This window comes from Theropithecus gelada, chromosome 4 (assembly GCF_003255815.1).
Source record: "Theropithecus gelada isolate Dixy chromosome 4, Tgel_1.0, whole genome shotgun sequence".
Taxonomy (NCBI): Eukaryota; Metazoa; Chordata; class Mammalia; order Primates; family Cercopithecidae; genus Theropithecus; species Theropithecus gelada.
This window is the reverse complement of record NC_037671.1, coordinates 21,247,317-21,272,277: the sequence shown is the minus strand read 5'-3', so window position 1 is coordinate 21,272,277 and position 24,961 is coordinate 21,247,317. Positions and strand designations below refer to the sequence as shown.

At 42.7% G+C, this 24,961-nt stretch overlaps 1 protein-coding gene across 2 annotated transcripts in view; it reads right to left on the bottom strand.

Annotated features, from left to right (window-relative positions):
- KDM1B (lysine demethylase 1B) overlaps positions 1-24,961 on the bottom strand; it is a 69,557-nt gene that overhangs the window by 16,755 nt on the left and 27,841 nt on the right. The window contains exons 8-15 of one of the 2 annotated variants that reach the window (XM_025382445.1): positions 21,553-21,591; positions 19,385-19,595; positions 15,961-16,145; positions 9,887-10,063; positions 9,467-9,541; positions 6,363-6,500; positions 5,291-5,462; positions 1,314-1,441 (exon numbers count right to left, since the gene is read on the bottom strand). In XM_025382445.1, coding sequence (XP_025238230.1) covers positions 1,314-1,441; positions 5,291-5,462; positions 6,363-6,500; positions 9,467-9,541; positions 9,887-10,063; positions 15,961-16,145; positions 19,385-19,595; positions 21,553-21,591 — 1,125 coding nt within the window. The remainder of the gene's footprint in view (positions 1-1,313; positions 1,442-5,290; positions 5,463-6,362; positions 6,501-9,466; positions 9,542-9,886; positions 10,064-15,960; positions 16,146-19,384; positions 19,596-21,552; positions 21,592-24,961) is intronic. The other variant, XM_025382446.1, reaches the window with a different exon arrangement.

Below are 24,961 nucleotides of genomic sequence, written 5' to 3'. Positions count from 1 at the left end.
AGAGGTCCCAAAGGGGCCTCTGAACTCATCCGTGGAGTTCTATTCAAAATACAGAATACTGGAGTATTCAGTTCACAGTTGGTTAAATGAGTCAGGCAAGCTTAAATTGACTTTAACAAGGTAAACAGACTAGACTTGCAAGGATACTCTATGTTGGCTTCTTGAGAGCAGTGTTTTGTTTTAGACTCCAAGGTTCCACAGAAATGACACAAGGCCCTCTGCAGAGGTCAGGGAAAGGAGGGTAGTTAAAGAGACCAAGTCCTGGTGCAGCGGCTCACGCCTGTAATCCCAGCATTTTGGGAGGCCGAGGCAGGAGGATCACTTGAAGCCAGGAGTTCAAGATCAGACTAGGGAACATAGCAAGACCCCATCTCCACAAAAAATAAGAACAAAATAAGAGACCCTGCTCTGATTCAGCCCCGTAGCCCTCCGTCCTTTGGAGTGATTGATTTCTTCTTTTTTTCCCCAAGACAGGGTCTCACTCTAGCACCCAGGCAGGAGTGTGGCAGCACCATCACAGCTAACTGCAGCTCTAACCTCCTGGAATCAAGCAATCCCACCTCAGCCTCCCACGTAGCTGAGACTACAGGCGCATGCCACCAAGCCCAGCTTTTTTTTTTTTTTTTTGTAGAGACAGAGTTTTGCCATGTTGTCCAAGGTGGTCTTAAACTCCCGGGCTCAACCAATCCACATGCCTTGGCCTCTCAAAGTGCTAGGATTACAGAGGTGAGCCACTGCATCCAGCCTCTTCCTTTGTTTTTAATGTATTGAGCTTCTTTCACAAGCATTATCTGAAGAGGAGTTTCTCTTGCTTAAAAAAAAAAAAAAAGTTGAAAAAACAACCAAAACCACTATAGGGTTAATATGCTCAGAAGTCATGGTTTTCAAACTTTTAAGCAGAACCATTCTTTCCTGTTTATCCAAACCAGCGCAAATTCAATATTTTGACACACAAAACACATACACACAAACAAGTACTCTCTTTTTTTTTTTTTTAATTTTTGAGACTCCAGGCTGGAGTGCAGTGGCATGATCTTGGCTCACTGCGACCTCCGCCTCCCGGGTTCAAGCAATTCCCCTGCCTCAGCCTCCCAAGTAGCTGGGACTACAGGCGTGCACCACCACGCCCAGCTAACTTTTTGTATTTTAGTAGAGATGGGGTTTCAGCATGTTGGCCAGGATGGTCTCGATCTCCTGACCTCATGATCCGCCCACCTCAGCCTCCCAAAGTGCTGGGATTACAGGCGTGAGCCACCGCGCCTGGCCTAAACCAAGTATTTTCAGAGCACACCTTTCACAAAACTCAACCGCACCTGGTGGAGGTTGCTGCCACAGGCATACTCCAGGTTACTGAGATGGAACTGAAGCACCTGTCCCTCCAGCTCGCTGAACTGGATACCAGATTCCTTAATAAACGCCTTGTAGATCTCTTCTATCTTTTCTGTAATGGGAATGGATCAAAGCAGAAAAAAAAACAGCTGTAATGAGATTCTCCAATTCCTTCTCCTTTGCTTTCAACCTCTGTCACCCAGCAACACCCAAAACTTCCAAAGTCTTTTCCCAAGTAAAGTCAGAGGGGAAAAGATCTCTTGACAAGGTCCATTTCTCTCAGGAAGAGAAAGTTTATCTTAACCAGCAACAAAAATATGTAAGTTCTATATCTTCAGAAACGTCTCAATTTTGCTTAGTTGAGAAACGATTTCCTCTTTTGCTCAAGATACAGAAAAAGTGTCCCCACACATAGATGTACATGCACACACACAGAAGTTACCATTCTCTTTCTGGTCCTGCTGCCATCACCTTAAAGTCAATGCTTACAACATCTCACCTCAACTAAGAGACCTGTAACCTACTGGCTACAGTCTGTCCCAAATAAGAATATTCCATTATGGGCTCGTATGCTGTCGGCCCTCTGCCTCCATATCTACAACTACTGGCTGCCTATGTAACAAATTCCCCAACAACAGCCAGGCAAAGCTAGCACATATTTTAACCTTTCCGAAGGGAGCAGCTACTATCTGCCCACTCACAGGCTCTGCTGTGCTGCTTTGAATCTTTTTCCTGGTAAATTCCTACCCTGCAGGGTCTGAGACCTCCTACTCTCCTTCACAGGAATGCCTTCTCCCACCCAATCCCATCCATTCTTTATGATCCGGCATCAATGGGCCATGGCAAGCCTCCAGAATTTCTCCCTGTCATCAACTCCAGCCCTTGTCTGTCCCACTCAACCGGACCTTGTAACTGCATGGACACAGCCATGTGATATCATTATTGTCTTACATTCCTTTGCAGCAGGGCTGGAAGAGGGTTCTGGCTTCATGTCTGACTAATTCTCAGCATCTCAGTCCAGGTTACTTCCTTACAGCTGTTCCAGTGATGACAACCATCCAAAACATGCATCACAGACTCCAAGTGTCTTTTTCTGGTGTTTTTTTCTTTTTTTTTTTTTTTTTTTTCCCGAGACAGAGTCTCACTCTGTCACCCAGGCTAGAGTGCAGTGGCGCCATTCTGACTCACTGCAGCCTCAACTTCCTGGGCTCCACCAATCCTCCCACCTCAGCCTCCCAAGTAGCTGTGACCACAGGCAACTGCCACCATTCCCAGCTAGAGACGGGTTTCACCATGTTGCCCAGACTGGACTCAAACTCCTGAGCTCAAGAAATCCACCCACCTCAGCCTCCCAAAGTGCTGGGATTACAGGTGTGAGCCACCAGGCCTGGCCCCCAAGTTTATAGAGTGTCACACACTTGTCTGACTAGAAGCAGAACTGAGGTATCAGTTACTTCAAAAAAGTTTTTTAGAACAGCTCTAGGCTTTCATCAAAATGTTCAGTTCTTGCACTAGATTGTAACACGGGGAAACCCAAAAGACCTCTAGATTTGTGCCTCGCTTTGTCACTCCCAGACCCCTGGGCTCTGTGCCACTTTCTGTGACTTTTGTAGAAGTCCCATCCCTACTTCCTGATGTGCAGTTTCTCCATTCCTGTTGGTTTTGTGGAGGGGGTGGGCGGGGAACCAAGATTGCTAGGATAGTACATAAAATTAAATATAAACAGACTGAGAGAGGCCGCAATGTGATTTTTTTTTTTTTTTTTTGGAGACGGAGTTTCGCTTGTCATCCAGACTGAAGTGCAATGGGCCAATTTTGGCTCACTGCAACCTCTGCCTCCCAGGTACAAGCGATTCTCCTGCCTCAGCCTCCCAAGTACCTGGGATTACAGGCATGCGCCACCCATGCCCAACTGATTTTTGTATTATTAGTACAGACAGGGTTTCACCATGTTAGCCAGGCTGGTCTCGAACTCCTGACCTCAGGTGGTCCACCCGCCTTGGCCTCCCAATGTGCTGGAATTACAGGCATGAGCCACTACGCCCAGCCCAGTGTGAATGTTATGTAAATAATATTTAAAATAGCTTTAGTGCACGTGCTTTCTGAAATGAAATCTAGTCCCTTAGTATATAGATTCGAGTTTCCCCAGCTTTGTGATGGTAAGATGAGATCTCCGACAGCTAAGATACTAACAGGCAGGATATAACTATAGCCTTACACAGAGATGTGTGCACTATTACCAAAGCTTTTAAACAAGCTATTGGTAAGATGAAATACCTACTTACACAGTAAGAATTGCTGAGCCTACCTTAACAACTTGGGTTTTTTATTTGTTTTGTTTGTGAGACAGTGTCTCACTCTGTCACCCAGGCTGCGGTGCAGTGGCAAGATCATAGCTCACCGCGGTCTTTAACTCCCGGACTCAAGCAATCCTCTCACCTCCTAAGCAGCTGGGATTACAGGCGCGCACCACCATGCCTGGCCTACAGCTTGTTCTAGGTAAGGGTAAGGCAAAGCATTATCATTAAACATTTTTATTGGGTGACTCTGAAAGAAATGCAACGAAAACTCCAGTCAGTAACTGCAACACACGTACAAAACACTAACCAAGTCCTGAGAATATCCTGCCAGTTAGCCTAACAACTGTTCTCAACTCCAGAACATTTAACAACCTACGAATTAGTCTGGACACTACAACATTTGATTAAATGATCCCTGTTGATGGGAGTATATTTCTGAAAATGTTCTCTTATAGTATATCAGTCAAAACTGACTAAGGACAATTACAGTGTAGATCTCTTAGAGGTGGTGGGTTGCCACAGTAGAGGGGGAGGGAAAAGAGAAAAAGAAGAGACAGATAGTCCTTGCTACTAAGAAGTTTACCCCAAACAGAGATGAACTGTACATCAGCCTGAAGAATTGAGAGCTCTTGCAAAGAAACATATAGTTGAAGCAAATGAACACCTTGCAAACTGAGTTCAAATGTTCACACTACAAGAAATTCCAATATGCCTCCAATAACTACAAGTGAATACATTCAGGTCACAAAATTGTAGGCCAAATAAATACCAATTTAAGAAGCAATACAGTGAAATTTCAGCTGGCACCCTTGTGAAAATGAGCCACTATGGGTGGTCAACTTTTCTAAAGAGTTGTGCCTAACATTGCCCATTTAAGTACAAAAGCCAAAAGATTTTGAATTTTTTTTTTTTTTGAACTAGGGTCTTGCTTTGTTGCCCAGGCTGGAGTGCAGTAGTGGGATCACAGCTCACCAGAACCTCAACCTCTTCAGCTCAAGCTATCCTTCCACCTCAGCCTCCCAAGTATCTGGGACTACAGACACACACCACCATGCTTGCCTTTTTTTTTTTTTTTTTTTTTTTTTGTAGACACAAGGCTCACTATGTTGCCCAGGCTGGTCTTGAACTCCTGGGCTCAAGTGATCTTCCCCGCTTGGCCTCCCAAATGCCCGGATTACACGTGTGAGCCACTGCGCCTAATGAATTAAAATTCTTAAACTGTAATACTCTTGCATTCTTAAAATATACTGGAAAAAACCTTAACTCACTGCTCAACAAAAAGAAATCCTGGCACACAGAAACCCTTATCTAGAAAAGACATTACGAGGTGATGATTTATCACACAGGGCTTACCACATGTTTCCATAAAAGTAAGCTACTCTGGGAAATTTAAAATTAAACATGTAGGTAATTTTGTAAAACACCAGCTATTGTGTAAAGTAAGGTCTGTGTGTGTGTGTACACAATGCAAGCATCTAAGGCTCCCTAAAAAAAGTTCTTCTCCCCTGAGAACTTGGAGAATCCATCAGTCCAAAAGAAGTGCTCAGGAGAGCTTCCCTGTTGCTGACATCCGACCTAGCAAATGAACGATGCCACTGCTGATGAAGCTTAGGTAACAACGAAACTGAGATGGAACAATCAGAACACCGTTCTCCCCATACCTCCTAAAGGGACATCTTGGAGCTGAGTCTTATCCTTTCTCCACTCAGAGACAACATCCAAGAGAGCATTAAAATGAAAATCCATGCGCTTGTCAATAGTGGGGTCAGTTATTCTTCCACCTTCCTGAATTAAGTCACATCTTTCTCCAAATTTATGCATGCTGATGCCAAGCTTCAAAATAATAAGAATAAGAAGGTGAAAATTTTTCCTGGAAAAAAATATTTACAGGTTCTAAGCTGAAAATCAGACAGAGCTCTCATGGAGAAAATGGGCTAATATCTCTCAAAAATAAAGCTAAATATGCTTCACGGGGAATGGCAGCAAAGGCAGGCAGTGAAAAAAAAAAGCGTGAAATCTACAAGATTTTATTTGATGAGAATGTGAGAGGGGCAGCAACAGCTCCCACGCCACGCCCACTGTAACTTTTTGGCTAATGTTTCAGATGCTAGACACTGCCTGTCCTTGCTCGAACATTCTATCTCTTCTGTGGACCCTCATGTAAATGAACACACAAACACACAAACACTCACAGCAGAAGCTGAAACTGAATTGACCATCAATAAATATTTCAGAAAAAGCCTTGGGCCCACCAACTCTTCAAATAAACTCTGTAAGACTGCCAGATTAAAGACAGGCTGCCTCATTAAATATGACGTTCAGATTAGTAATACATAATTTTTTAAGTATGTCCCAAATATTGCATGTAAATATTGCACATAATACTGGGAAATACTTGGGTAAAAAATTACTTGTTTATCTGAAAGTGAAATTTAATTGAGAATTCTGTATTTTTATATGCTAAATCCGGCAACCCTAAAATTATGAGCTAACCAAGTGACCTACAAATAACAAGGAAATGAAATTAAAGAGCTTAGAAAAAGGAAAAAAGTCTTTTACATCCTCTAGTTCTACCTTCTCAGAAAGGCAGAAGTGTAATTCTTACTACTTTGCAGAGGAGATGAGGGGGCTGTTATATGTAATTTACTTTAGAAGCATATTAATACTGCACGCAAGCAAATTGAAACTGTTTTTCTTTCCTTTATCTACAACACAAAGCTAAAAGAAACTCACTTGCTCACACATTAATGCTACTGGGTTGTTAATACACCCATTAACAATTTGAGCTCCTCTTCCCACTGTGACGCCTTTAAAAGATTTGTCATCCCAGACTCGGCCTCCAATTCTGTCTTTGGCTTCCAGGACAGTCACCTAAAAAGACAGACAGTCAGGGAAGCTAAATAGGACACAAGAGTTATATCAGACACAGTATTATAAAAATGTAGAAGGACACTGTTAAATAGCCTCTATATTTAGTTAATTCAAAATATTTCTACAAAAACAACTTTAAAAAGCAGGCAGTGTGAACAGAAGCCAAAACAGATGTTCAAAACAATCCATCTAGACTCTAGCAAGGAAAAACTGAGTGGTCTGTTGAAAGAATCACTCAAACCAGATAATAAGATTTGATGAACTAGGACAGACGCGATGGCTCACGCCTGAAATACCAGTACTTCGGAAGGCAGAGGCAGGAGGATCACATGAGGCCAAGAGTTTGTGGCCAGTTTGGCCAACATCGCAAAACCCCGTCTCTACCAGAAATAAATTAGTCTGGCGTGGTGACACACACCTGTAATCCCAGCTATTCAGGTGGCTGAGGCACAAGAATCACTTGAACCCAGGAGGTGGAGGCTGCAGTGAGCAGAGATTGCGCCACTGCACTCCGGTCTGGGCAACAGAGCAAGACTTTGTCTCAAAAAAACAAAAAGATTTAATGAATTAGTACATGAAATGTACTTTGAAAGCTTTTTATAAGATAGTATTCCATAAGTTAAGAAGCAGTTAAAAACTTCTTTAGGTGATTTTTCCTAAGAAATATCTACGTAGCAAAATTCCTTTAGCACTGCAAATAAGCCTTAACTTCCCTAAGATATATTATTTTTTTAAAAAAAGTATGCCACTCCATATAAATATGACTTCATGGGCTTGGCCTAATGAGGTTTGTCTCATACCCAGGCTATTTTATTGCCACCAAATTTCTAATGCTGGTGGCATAAGAAGCTGCTCTTGGGTGCACAGGCAGTGCCTCACCTGCAGCCCTGGGATTCCAAGTGCCACATTCCCTGAGTTGCATCACCTGAAAACGTGAGTCCTATTCATCACAAGGCCAGTCTTTCCCTTCTGGATCTCTAGAAACTACTTGAAATTCTCAAGGAGAGGTTCCCCAAGTTAACCATCTTTCAGGCTACTCAGAGGAATCTATTTCCCACCCATGTGGGGAATGAAGGGCCTCCTAGGGATCTCCCCCATCACTTGGGGATGGGGCAGAAAGTAATATTGATTCTCCAAACTGCTTTCTCAAACGTAAATTCTTCACTTTCTCTAACTAGGAAGGCTGCACCTTGTAGTTCTACCCTCTTTCTCTGACTTCAATTTTACACAGAACCATCCATTTCTAGTTTTTCTTCCTGGTTTTGTGTTTTTTTTTTTTTTGAGTTGGGATCCCACTCAGTCACCCAGACTGGAGTGCAGTGGCTAGATCTCGGCTCACTGCAACCTCCGCCTCCTTGACTCAAGAGATCCTCCCACCTCAGCCTCTTGAGTACCTGGGGCCACAGGTGCATACCACCATGCCCGGTCAGTTTTCTTTTTGCTTTTTTTTTTTTTTTCCGGTAAAGACAGGGTTTTGCCATGTTGCCCAGGCTGATCTCACACTCCTGAGCTCAAGCTATCTGTTCACCTTGGCCACCCAAAGTGCTGGGACTACAGGCACTGAGCCACTGTGCCCAGCCCATTTCTAGTTTCTTTTTAGTGTAAGAGGAGAGCTGAACATTAAAGACCAGACTCCCTAGATTTTGGATTTTAATAACCTTCCTTGTAATATAATCTGTAGGTTTCCCAAGTAAAACTCAAATAACCTTGGCCCAAATATCTAACACTGAAATAAACAATCAACTGAAACATGTGCTAGGCCCGCAGCAGTGGGTCATGTCTGAAATGAGATTCAAAGGGCGTTTCTTTTTCTTTTTTTTTTTTTTTTTGAGATGGAGTCTCACTCTGTCGCCCAGGCTGGAGTGCAGTAGTGCAATCTCAGCGCACTGCAAGCTCCGCAAAGGGTGTTTTTGACAGGCATAAAAAATTTTAACCGGAGGCCGGGCACGGTGGCTCATGCCTGTAATCCCAGCACTTTGGGAGGCCAAGGCAGGCAGATCGCTTGAACTGAGGAGTTTGAGACCATCCTTGCCAACATGGTGAAACCCTGTCTCTACCAAAAATACAAAAATTAGCCAGTCTCATAACACTGTCTCAAAATAAATAATTAGATTAAAAAAACAAAAAAAACTTAGAACTGAGTATTTCAGAAAATTTTACACGAGAAACAGTGAATATCCATGCACTTTTTGCTGTCTCAAACTACTGCGGAAACAGGCTTTTTCTCATCATTTCTATTGTGTGAACAATAACCTGTCAAGAATTTCTACTTTGGCCAGGCGCAGTGGCTCACGTCTGTAATCCCAGCACTTTGGGAGGCCAAGACAAGCAGATCACTTGAGGTCAAGAGTTCAAGACTGGCCTGGCCAACACAGTAAAACCCTGCTTTACTAAAAATACAAAAATTAGCTGGGCATGATGGCACACAGCTGTAATCCCATCTTGAAACCCAGGAGGAGGAGGCTGCAGTGAGCTGAGATCGCACTGCTGCACTCTAGCCTGGGCGACAGAGCAAGACTCTGTCTCAAAAAACAGAATTTCTACTTTGATGCCGAGTTCAGAATTTCTTCTGACTTGCTCAGAAGAAACAGAAGAAGAAGAAAGAAACAGAAGAAGAAAGAAAACAGAAGAACAAACAGAAGAAACAGAAGAAGAAAGAAACAGAAGAAGAAGAAGAAACAGAAGAAGCTCAGAAGAAAAACAGAATTTCTACTTTGATGCCGAGTCAGAATTTCTTCTGACTTGCTCATTAGAGTCTAAAATTATCTCCAAAGCTGTGAGAATTTCTATTTACCTTTCCTTATGAAATCAGTTTCAAGTTTTATAACTTTTCTAGGACCTAATATAAACATATAATATATTTAGTATTCTTCAATAAAAATAGGAACTGGTTTCTAAATCTTAGAAATTTGGACCAAAAGGAGCAGCCAACCATCTGTTCTAACTCCATGTCCCCAAAATCCTACCTTAATTCCAAAGTTATGCAGTTGCCTAGCAGCTGCTAATCCTGCTGGACCAGCCCCGATAATGATGACTGATTTCTTAAAAAGAAAAGAAACAAAATTCCAATTAGAGCAGATGATAACAACGTCCTGTTTTAGTTGTTCTGGAACTGCAGAGCAAATTCGTTCATTTACATTTCTTTGATGTCCTTAGAAAGTTATTTTCAAAAAGTGGCACTTGTCTTAGTACTCCCTTTCCTTTTCCCCTACAATCTCAGGAAAGAGTGCTTGATAGTCGCCTTTCAGGAGAAACACATTCTGCGAAAGCCTTGCTTCTGTAAGTTTTATGGTGATGATGTGGCTTTTACTATATTTATTAACAGCAATAGACTAGCGTTTGTCCTGATCAATGGCAAGGCTATCACTAAAGCTACAATCACCTACATTGTGGTAGTCCTTAGGGAGAAGATACTGGTCGGCTCCCACGCTGAGAACTCCAGTGTTGATGAGACCTTTTCTGGTCATAAAATACAGTATCCTCTCCACTTCCTGAACGCATCGAATACGCACAAGACCCCGCACGATGATGTGAGGAATACATTTCTGAGGAGTAAGAGCTTCCTGTGTTTGGAAATAAAACCAAACTGCTTTTTAAAAAAAGTCCCAAGGAATTCAAACAATAGCAGGAAAACAATCCATTTAAAAGACAAGTAAAAGATGTGAATCAACATTTCTCAAAAGTAGATGCTCAAATGGCCAACAGGAACAGTCCTCCCTGGTTTCCAGAAGGAGATTGGTTCTAGAACCCTCCTAAGAAGACCAAAATCCATAGATTCTCAAGTCCCTTATATAAAATGACAGTGTTTACAGATAATCTATGCACAGACTCCAGCATACTTTACGCTATTTCTAGATCACTTATAATACCTAAGACAATGTAAATGCTATGTAAATAGCTGTTACATAATATTGTGTAGAAATAATGACAAGGAAAGTCTGTATAGCGTTTAGTGGAGATGCAACCATCCATTTTTTTCCCCAAATATTTTCTTTTTTCTTTTTCTTTTTTTTTTTTTTGAGACGGAGTCTCACTCTGTCCCCCCACCCCGGGCTGGAGTGCAGTGGCGTGATCTCGGCTCACTGCCAGCTCCGTCTCCTGGGTTCACGCCATTCTCCTGCCTCAGCCTCCCGAGTAGCTGGGACTACAGGCGCCTGCCACGGCGCCCGGCTAATTTTTTGTATTTTTCGTAGAGACGGGGTTTCACTGTGGTCTCGATCTCCTGACCTTGTGATCCGCCTGCCTCGGCCTCCCAAAGTGCTGGGATTACGGGCGTGAGCCACTGCGCCCAGCCCCAAATATTTTCAAGATGTGGAACCCAAAGGTACAAAAGGCCAAGTATATATGAAAAACTGCTCTCACCACCACTAATCATCAAGGAAGCAAATTAAAGCCACAATGAAAATCACCTCATAGCTGTTAAAATGGCTATTATCAAAAAAGACAAAAGGTAACAAATGATGAAGAGAAAAAAGAACCCTTATTCACTGTTAGTGGAATGTACATTAGTACAGTCATTATGGAAAACAGTATGGAGGTATCTCAAAAAACTAAAAATAAAACTACTTTATGATCCAGCAACCCCACTGCGGGGTAGTCAAATAAAATGAATCAGCACGTCAAAGAGAGATGTGCACTCCCATGTTCACTGCAGCATTATCACAACTGCCAAGATATGGAATCAACCTAGAGGCCACTGATGGATGAATAAAGAAAATGTGCTATATCCACACAATGGAATACTAGTCAGCCTTAAAAGAAAAAAAGGAAGTCCTGTCATTTGCAACAACATGGTTGAACCAGAAAGACATTAAGTGAAATAAACCAGACACAGACAAATACTGCGTGATCTCACGTACACATGTGGAATCTAAAAACGTCCAACTCACAGAAGCAGAAAGTAGAACAGGCATTAGCAGGAGCTGAGGGGAGGGGGAATAGCGGGGAGATGTTGGTCAAAGGACACAAAATTTCAGTTTAGACAAGAGGAATAATTTCAGGAGATCCATTTTACAACATGGTAACTACAATACATAGTTAATAACAACGTATTATATATACTTGACTATCATGGAGAGATTTTTAAGTTCTCAGAGACCAAAAAAAAAAGGTAAGTATATGATGTAAGGCATATGTTAATTACGTCAATTTAGCTATTCCACAATGTATATATATTTTCTTTTTTTTTTTTTTTTTGAGATGGACTTTCGCTCTGTCACCAGGCTGGAGTACAGTGGCACGATCTCAGCTCACTGCAACCTTCACCTCCTGGGTTCAAGCAATTCTCCTGCCTCAGCCTCCCAAGTAGCTGGGACTACAGGCGCCTGCCACCAAGCCCGGATAATTTTTTGTATTTTTAGTACAGACAGGATGTCACCATGTTGGCCAGGCTGGTCTCAAACTTCTGACCTCAGGTAAACCACCCACCTTGGCCTCCCAAAGTGCTGCGATTAGAGGCATGAGCCACCGCACCTGGCCACAACATATATATATGTGTATTTCAAAACATCAGATTGTACATGATAAACATATACAATGTTTCTCAATTTAAAAAGCAAACCAATTAATTTTTTAAACTTTTTTTGGTTCCTCAAAAGGTTTAACCTAAACCAGTAATTCCAATCCTTAGTATATACCAAAAAGAACTGAAAACAGACATTCAAACAAAATGTTCACAGCGGCAGTATTCAAATAGGGAAAAGGAGGAAACGATTCAAATGCCCATCAATGGATGAATGGGTAAACAAAATGTGATGTGTACAATGAAATATTACTCAGCTATAAAAGTGACTGAAGTTCTGACATGTGCTAAAACATGGATAAACCTTGAAAACATGATGCCAAGTGAAAGAAGCCAGTCACCAAAGGCCACATATTATATGCTTCCCTTTACTGGAAATATCTACCACAATCTATACAGATAGACAGTAGATCTGTGGTTGCCAGGGGCTGAACAGGAGAAAATGAGAACAGACTGTTTAATTGGTATCGGGTTCCCTCTTGGGATAATGAGAAAGTTCTGGAACCAGGTAACGGTGATGGTTATACATTATACATGTATTTAATGCCACTGAGCTGTAAATTTTACTATGGTTAAGATGGAATGGGGCTGGGCACAGTGGCTCATGCCTGTAATCCCACCACTTTGGGAGGCTGAGGCAGGAGCATCACTTGAGCCCAAAACTTTGAGACTAGCCTGTGCAACATAGCGAGACGTTTTCTCCATTTAAAACAAATAAATGTTATGAGTACTTAACCATAATAATAAAGAAAATCTCTCTGGGTAATTCAAATCCATCACTTATCACTAAGACAGTAAGAACAAAGGGAGGTTTCCCCAGTGGGGAAAAAGCAGGAGGAGGAGACAACAGGAAGATACAGCGATTTACACTTTATCATGTCGGTCTTCCCTGAGCAAGAACGACTGCAGCAGGTGCATGGCGGCAGAGTACATCACACTCCTGACTCAACAAAGGCCACTACAGAAATCCAGGCTGCTGATACTACTGACCACAGAAAAAGCTGGATTCTTGTGACTGATAAGATTCGGGGGACGGGGGCACGGGCATGGTGGCTCATGCCTTTACAGCACGTAATCCCAGCCCTTTGAGAGGCCAAGGCGGGTGGATCACCTGAGGTCAGGATTTCGAGACCAGCCTGGCCAACATGGTGAAACCCCATCTCTACTAAAAATACAAAAAATTTAGCTGGGCGTGGTAGCGTACACCTGTAATCCCAGCACTTTGAGAGGCCGAGGCGGGTGGATCACTTGAGGTCAGGAGTTAGAGACCAGCCTGGCTAACACGGTGAAACCCTGTCTCTACTAAAAACACAAAAAAATTAGCCAGGTGTGGTGGTGCACACCTGTAATCCCAGATACTCAGGAAGCTGAGGCAGGAGAATCGCTTGAACCCAGGAAGCGGAGGTTGCGGTGAGCCAAGATCGCACCATTGCCCTCCAGCCTGGGCAATGAGAGCAAAACTCCATCTAAAAAAAAACAAAGACACCATCTTTCTCTGCTCACCTAGCCTTGGCATGGCCTTCATCTGTTTCAAAGACTCAAGAGTAATGATGCCACTACCTCCACCCAGCGTCAGGAAGCAAGAACAGGCACCAAGCAACTCCAACCCCAGGCCTCTCCTCTGCCCCTTGTCACCAATCCCCAGCTCCATCAGAACCGAATATTCAAGAAATAACACATACAACACCGGCTTGGATTGCTGCAGAAGATAACACATTTGTTTGTATTCATGAAGTTTAACAAGAATCATTTCAAGGCCAGGTGTGGTGGCTCAGGCCTGTAATTCCAGCACTCTGGGAGGCCAAGCCAGGAGGATTGTTTAAGCCCAGAAGTTTGAGAACAGCCTGGGCAACACAGCAAGATCCCATCCTACAAAAAAATTAGCTGTGCATGGTGGCACGTGCCTGTGGTCCCAAATACTCAGAAGACTAAGATGAGAGAATCACCTGAGACTGGGAAGGCGAGGCTGCTGTACTGAGCTGTGATGGTGCCACTGTACTCCAGCCCGGGCAACAGAACAAGTCCATGTCTCAAAAAAAAAAAAAAAAAAAAGAAAGCACACATTTCAAAGTCTTTGATTCTTTTAAAGCAAATATATTTATGTTTTCCCACTCTAATATTAAGTATATACGGTAAATTCTTTTTTTTTTTTGACGGAGTTTCGTTCTTGTTGCCCAGGCTGGAGTACAATGGCGCGATTTCAGCTCACTGCAGCCTCTGCCTCCCAGGTTCAGGCGATTCTCCTGCCTCAGCCTCCCAAGTAGCTGGGATTAAAGGCCACCCGGCACCACCCCCAGCTAATTCTTTGTATTTTTAGTAGAGACAGGGTTTCATCACGTTGGCCAGGCTGGTCTCGAACTCCTGACCTCAAGTAATCCACCCAACTCAGCCTCCCAAAGTGCTGGAATTACAGGTGTGAGCCACCGCGCCCGGCCAGTATACACAATAAATTCTATCTTATGAAAAACTAAAATAGATCCAGGTAAGTTTAGGACTTCTATAAGATTCTCCCCCTGTATAAGTCAAATTTCAAAGTCAAACAAAAAGAAATGTGGCCAAAAGAAAAATGAATCCAAGGCTGTTTCTTTGTTGTGTGTTTTTTTTGTTTTTTTTTTTTGAGACGGGATCTCACTATGTTGCCCAGGCTGGTCTTGAACTCCTAGGCACAAGTGATCCTCCTGCCTCAGTGTCCCAAGTAGCTAGGACTACAGGGCCACACTACCACTCTTTATAATTTATTTATAGGAAATTCTGACCATAATTTTGTTCAGTTGGTTTACTGAGCACCTATTTCAAGGTTACTGGGCAGAAAATCAGTTGCACAACCTACTCACCTGGCTATAATTCATACAGTCGCATTAATAGCCATAACTTAATCAGGCTAGGTCATTTCATTCTGGATTCTAATCCAGTGAAATGCCACGGTGAAACTGGCATGTCTTTCTTTAGTTAAGATGACTTTGGCAGTCTTGCACAATGTTCTGAATTCAGCATTGACTCAAATTGCTGATTAAATTAATAAATCAGAAAAATGCTAGGGTCAAGAGAATCTTTGTGGGTTTTTTTTGGAAACAGGGTCTCATTCTGTCACCCAAGCTAGAGTACAGTGACGCAATCATGGCTTTCTGCAGCCTTGACCTCCCAGGCTCAGACCATCCTACTACCTCAGCCTCCTAAGTAGCTAGGATTACAGGCATGTGCCACCACACATGGCTAATTTTTTAATTTTTTGTAGAGATGGGGGTTCTCATGTTGCCCAGGCTGGTCTTGAACTCCTAGGCTCACGCAATCCTCCTGCCTCAGCCTCCCAAAGTGCTGGAATTACAGACACGAGCCACTTCACCCAGCCCCTTTGTTTTTTGTTTTTAGCTAGTATTCCCATTCTCCCCACAATTTATCTTCACCTTTTTCAAGGTGGGTACAGTGTGACAGCCCTAACATTTATTTAGTCCCAACAGAAGAAAAGTACTGGTCTTGGTTGATTTAGGACACCAGGGTGAATAAAAATTCCTGTCCTCAAGGATTTGTAATTCAATCTTCGATGTTTTTCCCTCTTGTCATTGTCATTGGAACTCCTCGGATCAAACCTTGCACCTTATACTCACCACTGGAGAGTCAGCGTTCTGACTATCTGTGGTCTAAAGTAGTGGTTTTCAACAAGGGGTGATTCTGTCCCCGTTTGGAAATGTCTACAGACATACTTTGTTTTCACAGGTGGGAAGCGTTCCTGGAATCTAGTGGGTAGAAGCCAGGGATCTTGCTAAATATCCTACAGTGCAAAGACAGCCCCCACCACAAACAATTATCTGCCCAAATTGTCAACAGAGCCAAGGTTGAGAAACCCTGGCATAAAAGTGTCCATCCCCAGATAAAGTATCCCCTCCTTTTCAACATGGTCCTTCTCTGTCCAGTGCTACTGGCTAACATGCCCTTACTTACTTTGCAGTTAGTATACCACAGTGCGAGGATGAGGTTTCTCAAAGCCAGGTACATGGTGGGGTCTCGGGAATATTCTGGAAACTCATAGAGCTCATCCAGTTCCATCACATCCGGCCTCACACAGAGGGCTTTGCCACACTCATTGGGCTGGTAGAAAGGCTGGAAGTATCGGTTCATGCCTGGAACTGATAGGTAACACAAATGGGCGACTCCTGCAAGCTGTAACTTCCAAATCCAGAAGAATTAAAGGGCAAAAGCAAACCAAAAAGTAAGCCAAGACAAGCTCCATGTCTACCCTACATAAATACCTTTGCTTCCTCCACCCAGTTAGACAAAACGTACATAAATTTTTTTCTCATTCTTTCTTCACATTATTCTCAACTTTAATTTCTATAGCATGGAAAAATTTTTTTATTTTTAATTGTGGTAAAAAAAATACATACCATAAAATTTATCAACTTTTTTTTTTTTTTTTGAGACAGAATCTTGCTCTGTTGCCCAGGCTGGAGTGCAGTGGTCTAATCTCAGCTCACTGTAACCTCCATCTCCCATCTCCTAGGTCCAAGCAATTCTCATGCCTCAGCTTCTTGAGTAGCTGGGATTACAGGTGCTCGCCACCACACCCGGATAATTTTTCTATTTTTTGTAGCTATGGGTTTCACCATGTTGGCCAAGCTGGTTTCAAGGTACTGGCCTCAAATGATCCACCCATCTCAGCCTCCCAAAGTGCTGGGAATACAGGCATGAGCTACCATGCCCAGGTATCTTGTTTTTTTTTTTTGAGATGGAGTCTCACTCTGTCACCCAGGTTGGACGGAGTTCAGTGGTGCGATCTTGGCTCACTGCAAGCTCCGCCTCCTGGGTTCATGCCATTCTCCTGCCTCAGCCTCCTGAGTAGCTGGGACTACAGGTGCCCGCCACCACACCCAGCTAATTTTTTTTCTTTTTTTGTATTTTTAGTAGCTAATTTTTATTTTTTTATTTTTTTTTGTATTTTTAATAGAGATGGTGTTTCACTGTATTAGCCAGGATGGTCTTGATCTCCTGACTTCATGATCCACCCACCTCAGCCTCCCAAAGTGCTGAGATTATAGGCGTGAGCCACCGTACCCAGCCTTCTTATCTAAGTGTACAGTTCAGTAGTGTTAAGTACATTCATGTTGCTCTGTGCCACAGATCTCTGGAACTACTTCATCTTGTAAGACAAACTCTGTATCCATTGAATGCCCACTCCTCACGGCGACACGTTTTTAAAATAACTTTTTTTTTTTTCTCGAGACAGAGTCTTGCTCTGTCACCCAGGCTGGAGTGTAGTGGCACAATCTCAGCTCACAGGAACCTCCACCTCCCAGGTTCAAGCAATTCTCCTTCCTCACCCTTCCCGGTAGCTGGGATTACAGGTGTGCGCCACCACACCCGGCTAATTTTTTGTATATTTTCTTTTTTGGTAAAGACAGGGTTTCACCATTTTGGCCAGGCTGATCTCGAACTCCTGACGTCGTGATCTGCCCACCTCGGCCTCCCAAAGTGCTGGGATTACAGGCGTGAGCCACTGTGCCCAGCCGAAAATAACTTTTATGGCATTTTTTTCTGACTATAAAATGAATAGGTTCATAGACGTAAATAACAATCACTAACCCCTGATTATGTCAGTAGTGGAGTTACATTTAGGGGTATACATTATCCTTATTTCTGTGTCTATTAACGGAGAATATTCATATAATAGATATCTGCCTTTGCAAAACCGGAAAAAAATGTCATGAAAGTGTCGTTTTCTAACCTGCTTTTTAATGTGTACAATATCATGAATACTTTCCTGTGTCACTACATATGCATTCAATGGCTGTATAATATTTTCTTATTATTTAACCATTTCCCTATTGCTAGGCATTAAATTTCATCCAATTACTTCACTATTACAAGCAATGTGAAAAGAAATTTCTTTGTATCTAATCTCTGGGTTTACGTTTGATTAGCTGTTTAGGATAAATTCCTAGAAATAGCACTGCTGGGTCAAAGAGTCTCTGTTTTCCAGTTTTTGATGCACGCTGCCAAATCTTCCTTCGTAAACATACACTCTCCCTAACAGTAGTCAAGTGCCTCTTCATCACATCTTCGTCAACCCTGGGAATTACACTTTAGCTTTGATTTCCACCACATCTAGATTTCAGTGTTACTGGTAAAAAACAACAACAACAAAAAACAAAACCTTAAGACAGGACCACAGTGCAAAAATCTATTTGCATAATCAAAAATGCCATTTGTTCCTGTCCAGGTGTAGGAAATCCAGAATTCTTGCTTTTACACCAAGAATTCGAATGTAGAATTTTAAAGATGCCTTTAAAGTAAATAACCAGGCCGGATGCAGTGGCTCACATCTGTAATCCCAGCACTTTGGGAGGCCGAAGGGGGTGGATCACTTGAGGTCAGGAGTTTGAAACCAGCCTGGTCAACATGATGAAACCTCGTTTCTACTAAAAATATAAAAATTAGCCAGGTGTGGTGGCATGTGCTTGTAGTCCCAGCTACTCGAGAGACTGAGGCAGGAGAATCACTTGAACCTGGGAGGAGGAGGTTGCAGGGAGCCAAGATCGTGCCACTGCACTCCAGCCTGGGTGACAGAGTGAGACTCTGTCTCAAAAAGAAAAAAAAAAAAAAACAATTAGCCAGGTGTAGTGGCACATGCTTGGAGTCCCAGCTATTCGGGAGCCTGAGGCAGGAGAATCGCTTGAACCCAGGAACTGGAGGTTGTAGTGAGCCGAGATCGTGCCACTGCACTACAGCCTGGGCGACAGAGCGAGACTCCATCTCAAAAAAAATAAAATAAAGTAAATTAAAAAAAGCATGCCTGCCCTGCAGTTTTTTTTGAGAGTAGGTCATTTTTCTGGAATCACCAATGGCAATAATTAGAGGCAGAAAGACTCAGAGGAAAAAGGACTGCTCATGTAGTTGAAAACTTTTTCCCGGTAAGTCAGAGTTCATGTTATCATTAAACGAGACAGCAATCCAACTTCCAAATAAACACTCATTAAGTCCTGTAGATAATTAGAGTGTTGCAGGTTTTCCAAATCACTGAGGAAAAATTAACCACACACTATACATAAATGATATGACTGATCCACAGTACAACCATTTCCATGAAATAATGAGGGGCTTTATATCACAGGTCACATACATTTTAAAAAATAAATTTTATCTACTTATTTTTAGAGATAAGGTCTCGCTATGTTGCCCAAACCGGTCTCGAACTCCTGGCCTCAAGGGATCGTCCTGCCTCGGCCACCCAAAGTGCTGGGATTACAGGCATGAGTCACTGTGCCCAGCCTGCACATTTAAAAAAATCCTTTGCATTTTGCTTACTCATACATTCCCCAGGGAGGGGAGTGGGGAATGGAAAGCAGGGAGTCCCAGGAATGGCTCTCACCGTGCACGGAGGGGGCGGCCTTGGAGTGCTCCAGCTTCCCAGGGCTGGCATTGCCAGTGGCAGCGGCGCGGTTTGTGCTGGTGCAGGAGGGGCTCATGCCAACACAGTCAGGGTAGTAGGCAGACAGCAGGGGCGCTGCCACGCTGTCTTTCAGCAAAGGAGGTAGGATGAGCATAGAGTACCACCAGTGATTGGAAACTTCCAATACTCTCTGCAATGGACCAGGCAGGAAGAAGAGAGACAAGCACAGACAAGAAATGTACAAGCAGATTCTGCCAAGGAAAGAGGGTTCTCTTCGTTTTATTCATCTTTAACCCACTATGCTTTTTCTCGCTCAGACTTAACAATTCTATTCCAGAGCTCTACACACACAGATGTAGAAACAAAAATGGGCTGATAACACCTGGCGAGAATGTCTCTCAAGCAGAATTATTTCCGACATACAGCAACAGCCTCCCTTATCCCTCCCCCAAAATAAGCCCCCCAGCGCCAGGTGAGTCTGAAAGCTGTGCCCATTTACTAGATCGCAAGCCTAGGTTTAAGTCTGATGTGAGAAATGTATCTCTGCTCAGTAATCATCTATCATTCAAGCCCCATGCCTTTAACTTAGGACCTCAAGATAGTTAAAATTGGGAAACTGGGCATAAAAAATAATGCTCCCAAGTAGTAAGTATTACTGCTTTTTGCCAAAGGCTACTAAAAAACTTTCAGAGGGAAAAGTACACTGCAACCATCAGAATAAGATGCCAAATGTAGAACTGAACAAAAGCAGTTACTTTCAGTCTTCAAATATGTGATCCTGTTCCAGAGTTGACTTAACATATGGAGTCAACAAATCAGAGCCTTCTCATGATGACTACTGAAATAAAAAAGAAAGTCTATGTGGCTTCTAAAGCAACACTGCCACAATCCATGGTAGACAGGCTTTTCTAAATGCAATCCGACACTTGAGCTCCAGGAATTCGGAAAAAAAAAAAAATGTCTATTCTGGAGCCTAGAAAAAAAAGTCTGTGTGTGTGTCTGTGTGTGTACACACACACATATATACATAATTATATGGTTTTGCTGGGCCCCCACTCAAATCTCCTCTTGAATTGTAGTTCCCATAATCTCCATGTGTCATGGCAGGGAGCGGGTAGGAGGTAATTAAACCATGGGGGCGTTACCCTCATGCTGTTCTTCTGATAATGAGTTCTCATGAGATCTGATGGTTTTACAAGGGCTTTTCCCCCTTTGCCATCATGAAGGACACATTTGCTTCCTCTTCTGCCATGATTCTAAGTTTCCTGAGGCCTCCCCAGCCATGTAGAACTGTGAGTCAATTAAACTTCTTTCCTTCATAAATTACCTAGTCTCAGGCAGTTCTTTATAGCAGCATGAGAATGGACTAATACGCACACACACACCCTTTTATATAACAGAATGGATTTAAAGTAGATTTGCTAAAAGACAATGCTGTCTTTGCCTGAAAAGCTATCGTAGTTCCTGAGTTTCAGACATCTAGAACAATCCAATCCTGAATCACTGAAAATCAGAATGACTCAAGATTCTAGAAACTCAAGAAACTCAAAATTTAAAAAACTCTTTTCTGAAGTAGTCACTGAATCTGGTTACATGGTACACTGGAGTTTGTCAACTCAGGTAGCACAGTCCTATGACGACACAGGAAATGTGACCAGCTTTGCCAGCTGGAAGTACTGCTCCCCCTTCCATATCTGGGCGAGGACAGGACAAAGCCAACATGCTGAGGTCAGAATGCACAAGAACACTCCTGCAGCTGAATCCAAGCCAAGACAATCAAATTGTGGCCCTCTTGTGCTTTTCTTAGGAGGACTCAAGTGGAGAAAAGGTCACAAAGTCATCCTTGAAAAACAAGTAGAGCAAGCCTGAGCCCTAGAGCAAGGCAGGAGAGCTGCGTCTTCCTCTTCATTTCCTTTTAAAGAAAACCAATAGAACTTTATTTTTATTTTTTAAGTTGGGGGAAAGACTACCCATAATATCACTATTGCTACCACCTTCATAATATAGTTATGATCATGTAAGATTAAAAAGTCACTGATCATCAACCAAGGAGAAAGAAATTCATGAAGCTGTTACTATCATTTCCTTATAACACTTATCATCAAAGATGCAATTAACCCCAATCCACAGCATGCGGAAGTACTCACTAGATCCTCTGGGAGGGAACAATGATCTGAGGTCTCCGGCTACAAAAGAAAACCAAGTGTTAAATTAGGGTTGCTTATAAAATAGTCTCAGGTATCAATTTATCTTCAGTAAGGTATCTCTTTTCACCTATCAGGCTGGCAAAGAAAAACATTTTGATGAAACAATGTATAAACGAGAGTGTCCGGAGGCCTGGCTCTGTGGCTCACGCCTATAATCCCAGCACTTTGGGAAGTCAAGGTGGGCGGATCACCTAAGGTAAGGAGTTTGAGACCAGCCTGGCCAAAATAGTGAAACACTGGCTCTACTAAAAATATAAAAATTAGCCAGTCATGGTGGCGGGTGCCTGTAATCTCAGCTACTGGAGAGGCTGAGGCAGGAGAATCGCTGGGATCCAGGAAGTGGTGGTTGCAGTGAGCCAAGACTGTGCCACTGCGCTCCAGCCTGGGTGACAGAGCAAGATTCCATCTCAGAGAAAAAAAAAAAGTTAGGGTGTGGGGAGACAGGCACTCTCATAAGGACGTTCCTGGTGGAAAATAAAGGCATATAACAACCACGAAGGGTGGTGACAAAATACAAACATTTAAAATGCACAATCATCTGACATCATCTTTTATAACTGAAAATACATATGATACATCCAGCAATTCTAACTGGGTTATATTTTCCAGACAGAGACTCTTGTATATCTGCATCAATGAAAGTATTACAAAGTGTTCAAAGGAGCATTATTTGTATCCAAAAAAAGCTAGAAACTGGCCAGGCTCAGTGGCTCATACCTGTAATCCCAGCATTTTGGGAGGTCAAGGCAGGTGGATCGCTTGAGCCTAGGAGTTCAACACCAACCTGGGTAACACAGAGAGACCCCCCATCTCTACAAAAATTGCAAAACTCAGCCAGGCTTGGTGGTGCATGCCTGTACTTCCTCAGGAGGCTGAAGTGGGAGGACTGATTGAGGAGTCTGAGGTTGAGGCTGCAGTGAGCTGTAACAGCACCACTGAACTCCACCTGGGTAATGGAGACTTTGTCTCAAAAAAAAGGAAAAAAGCTAGCAAATACCCAAAGGTCATCAACAGTACAATGGACACCCAAATTGTATTACAGTCAAACAATGGCATGTTGCACAGCAATGAAAACAAAGTACGACCACACATTACAACATGGATGCATCTGACAAACAATGTTGCGCAAAAGAAGCTAGAACAGGCTGTGTACAGTGACTCATGCCTGTAATCCCAGCACTTTGAGAGGCCAAGGTGGGTGGATCACCTAAGGTCAGGAGTTCGAGACCAGCCTGGCCAACATGGTGAAACCTCGTCTCTACTAAAAATACAAAAATTAGCTGGGCGTGGTAGTGCGCACCTGCAATCCCAGCTACTTGGGAGGCTGAGGCAGGAGAATCACTTGATCCTGGGAGAAGGAGGTTGCAGTGAGCCAAGATCGCACCACTGCACTCCAGCCTGGGCGACAGATCAAGACTCCGTCTCAAAAACAAAACAAAAAAAGAAGCTAGAACAATCACAGTGTAGGATACCATTCATGTAAAACTTAAAAGCAAGCAACAAAACAAAACAAAACAATATGATTGTAAGTCAGGAAAGTAGGCAGTTACTCTAGGGCAGCAAGGGTTACAGACTGTGATTAACAGTGACACGGGGCTTCTAAGGGGCTGGTGTGTGTTCAGTTTCTTTCCTGGGAGCCAGCTAAATGGGTACTTGGTGAAAATTCATTGAGCTATGCATTTTGATTTGTGCATTTTCTGTATGTTCTATTTCACTAAGAAAAGTTGCCTAAATAAACAAGATTGTCATACCATATGGCCCAGCAGTTCTAGTCCTTGGACTATATTTCAAAGACACTCCTGTCCTTGTGCCAGGCAAGAAGGCTCACAAGTAGCATTTGTACTTAACAGCCAAAAACTAGAAACAGCCCTTATATTCATGAACACAAGAATAGATACACCAAGGTAGGTTCACATAATGTAATACTACTCTTTGGTATTAACACACCAAATTTTTAGGCATCGACATGGATGCATCCCCAAAACCTTAATGTTGACTGAAAAGAGCAAGTTAAAGAGGAATATAAACAATTGTGATATAATTTGTAACCAGTATAAAAATAGGCAAAACTTATGTTACTTAGGGTTTCAGAAATATGTATTAACTCTATAACAAAAAGCAAAGGAATAAGAAACACAAAATTCAAGGCCAGGCATGGTGGCTCACATCTGTAACCTCTGCATTTTGGGAGGCCGAGGTGGATGGATCACCTGAGGTCAGGAGTTCGAGACAAGCCTGGCCAACATGATGAAACCCCGTCTCTACTAAAAATACAAAAAATTAGTTGGGTGTGGTGGCGGGCACCTGTAATCCCAGCTGCTCAGGAGGCTGAGGCAGGAGAATCACTTGAACCTGGGAGGTGGAGGTTGCAACGAGCTGAGACTGTGCCACTGCACCCCAGCCTGGGTAACAAGAGTGAAACTGTCTCAAAAAAAAAAAAAACCCACAAAATTCAGGACACTGTTTACTCCTGTAAGGGAAAGACAGGAAGCATAATAATAACTACTGAGGGAGGGACAAACACTGGAGGGAGGGACAAAGCCACTGGGAGCGCTCTGTTTCTTCAACTGAGTAGTAGGGAGGTACACCAGTGTTTGCTTTTATTCTTTCCTCCTTACATGCAAATTATAATTCTTTGTGTCTATAACGTATTTCATCTTAAAACAACAGCATCTACCCTTTGATACAGAAATTTCATTTGTAGGAACTGATCTTACAAACAAATATACTCAAAAATAGCACAGATAGAAAGCTTTTCACTAAAGCACAGTGAGGAACAGTAAACGTTTAAAAGTAACCTAAATGCCCTTCAACAGCACTAAATTAAGCACGGGACGTCTGTTCGGTGGACTACTTATGAGACAGCCATTGAAGAGAAAGAAGGGCTGAGCACAGTGGCTCACACCTGTAATTCCAGCACTTTGGAAGACCAAGCTGGGAGGATCACTTGAGGCCAGGAGTTTGAGACCAGCCTGGGAAACAGAGCAAGACCCTGTCACTACAAAAACATTAAAAATTTTTTAAAAAATTAGCTGTGCATGGTGGTGTGCCTATGGCGAGAGGCTGAGTCAGGTGAGAATCACTTGAACTCAGGAGTTTGAGGCTGCACTGGGCTAAGAGTATGCCACTGTACTCCAGCCTGAATGACAGAGCGAGACACCATTACTTAAAAAAGAATGAAATAAAAATAAAGAGAAGGAAGAGATCTTTATATTCTTATATGAACACATCTTTTAAGACATATTAAATGAGAAACAGCAAGATCAAAAACGGTGCACAGAGTTGTCAACTGTTCTTTTTCATGTTATTCTACAAATAAACCTTCACTGACTTTCTCCTTGACAGCACA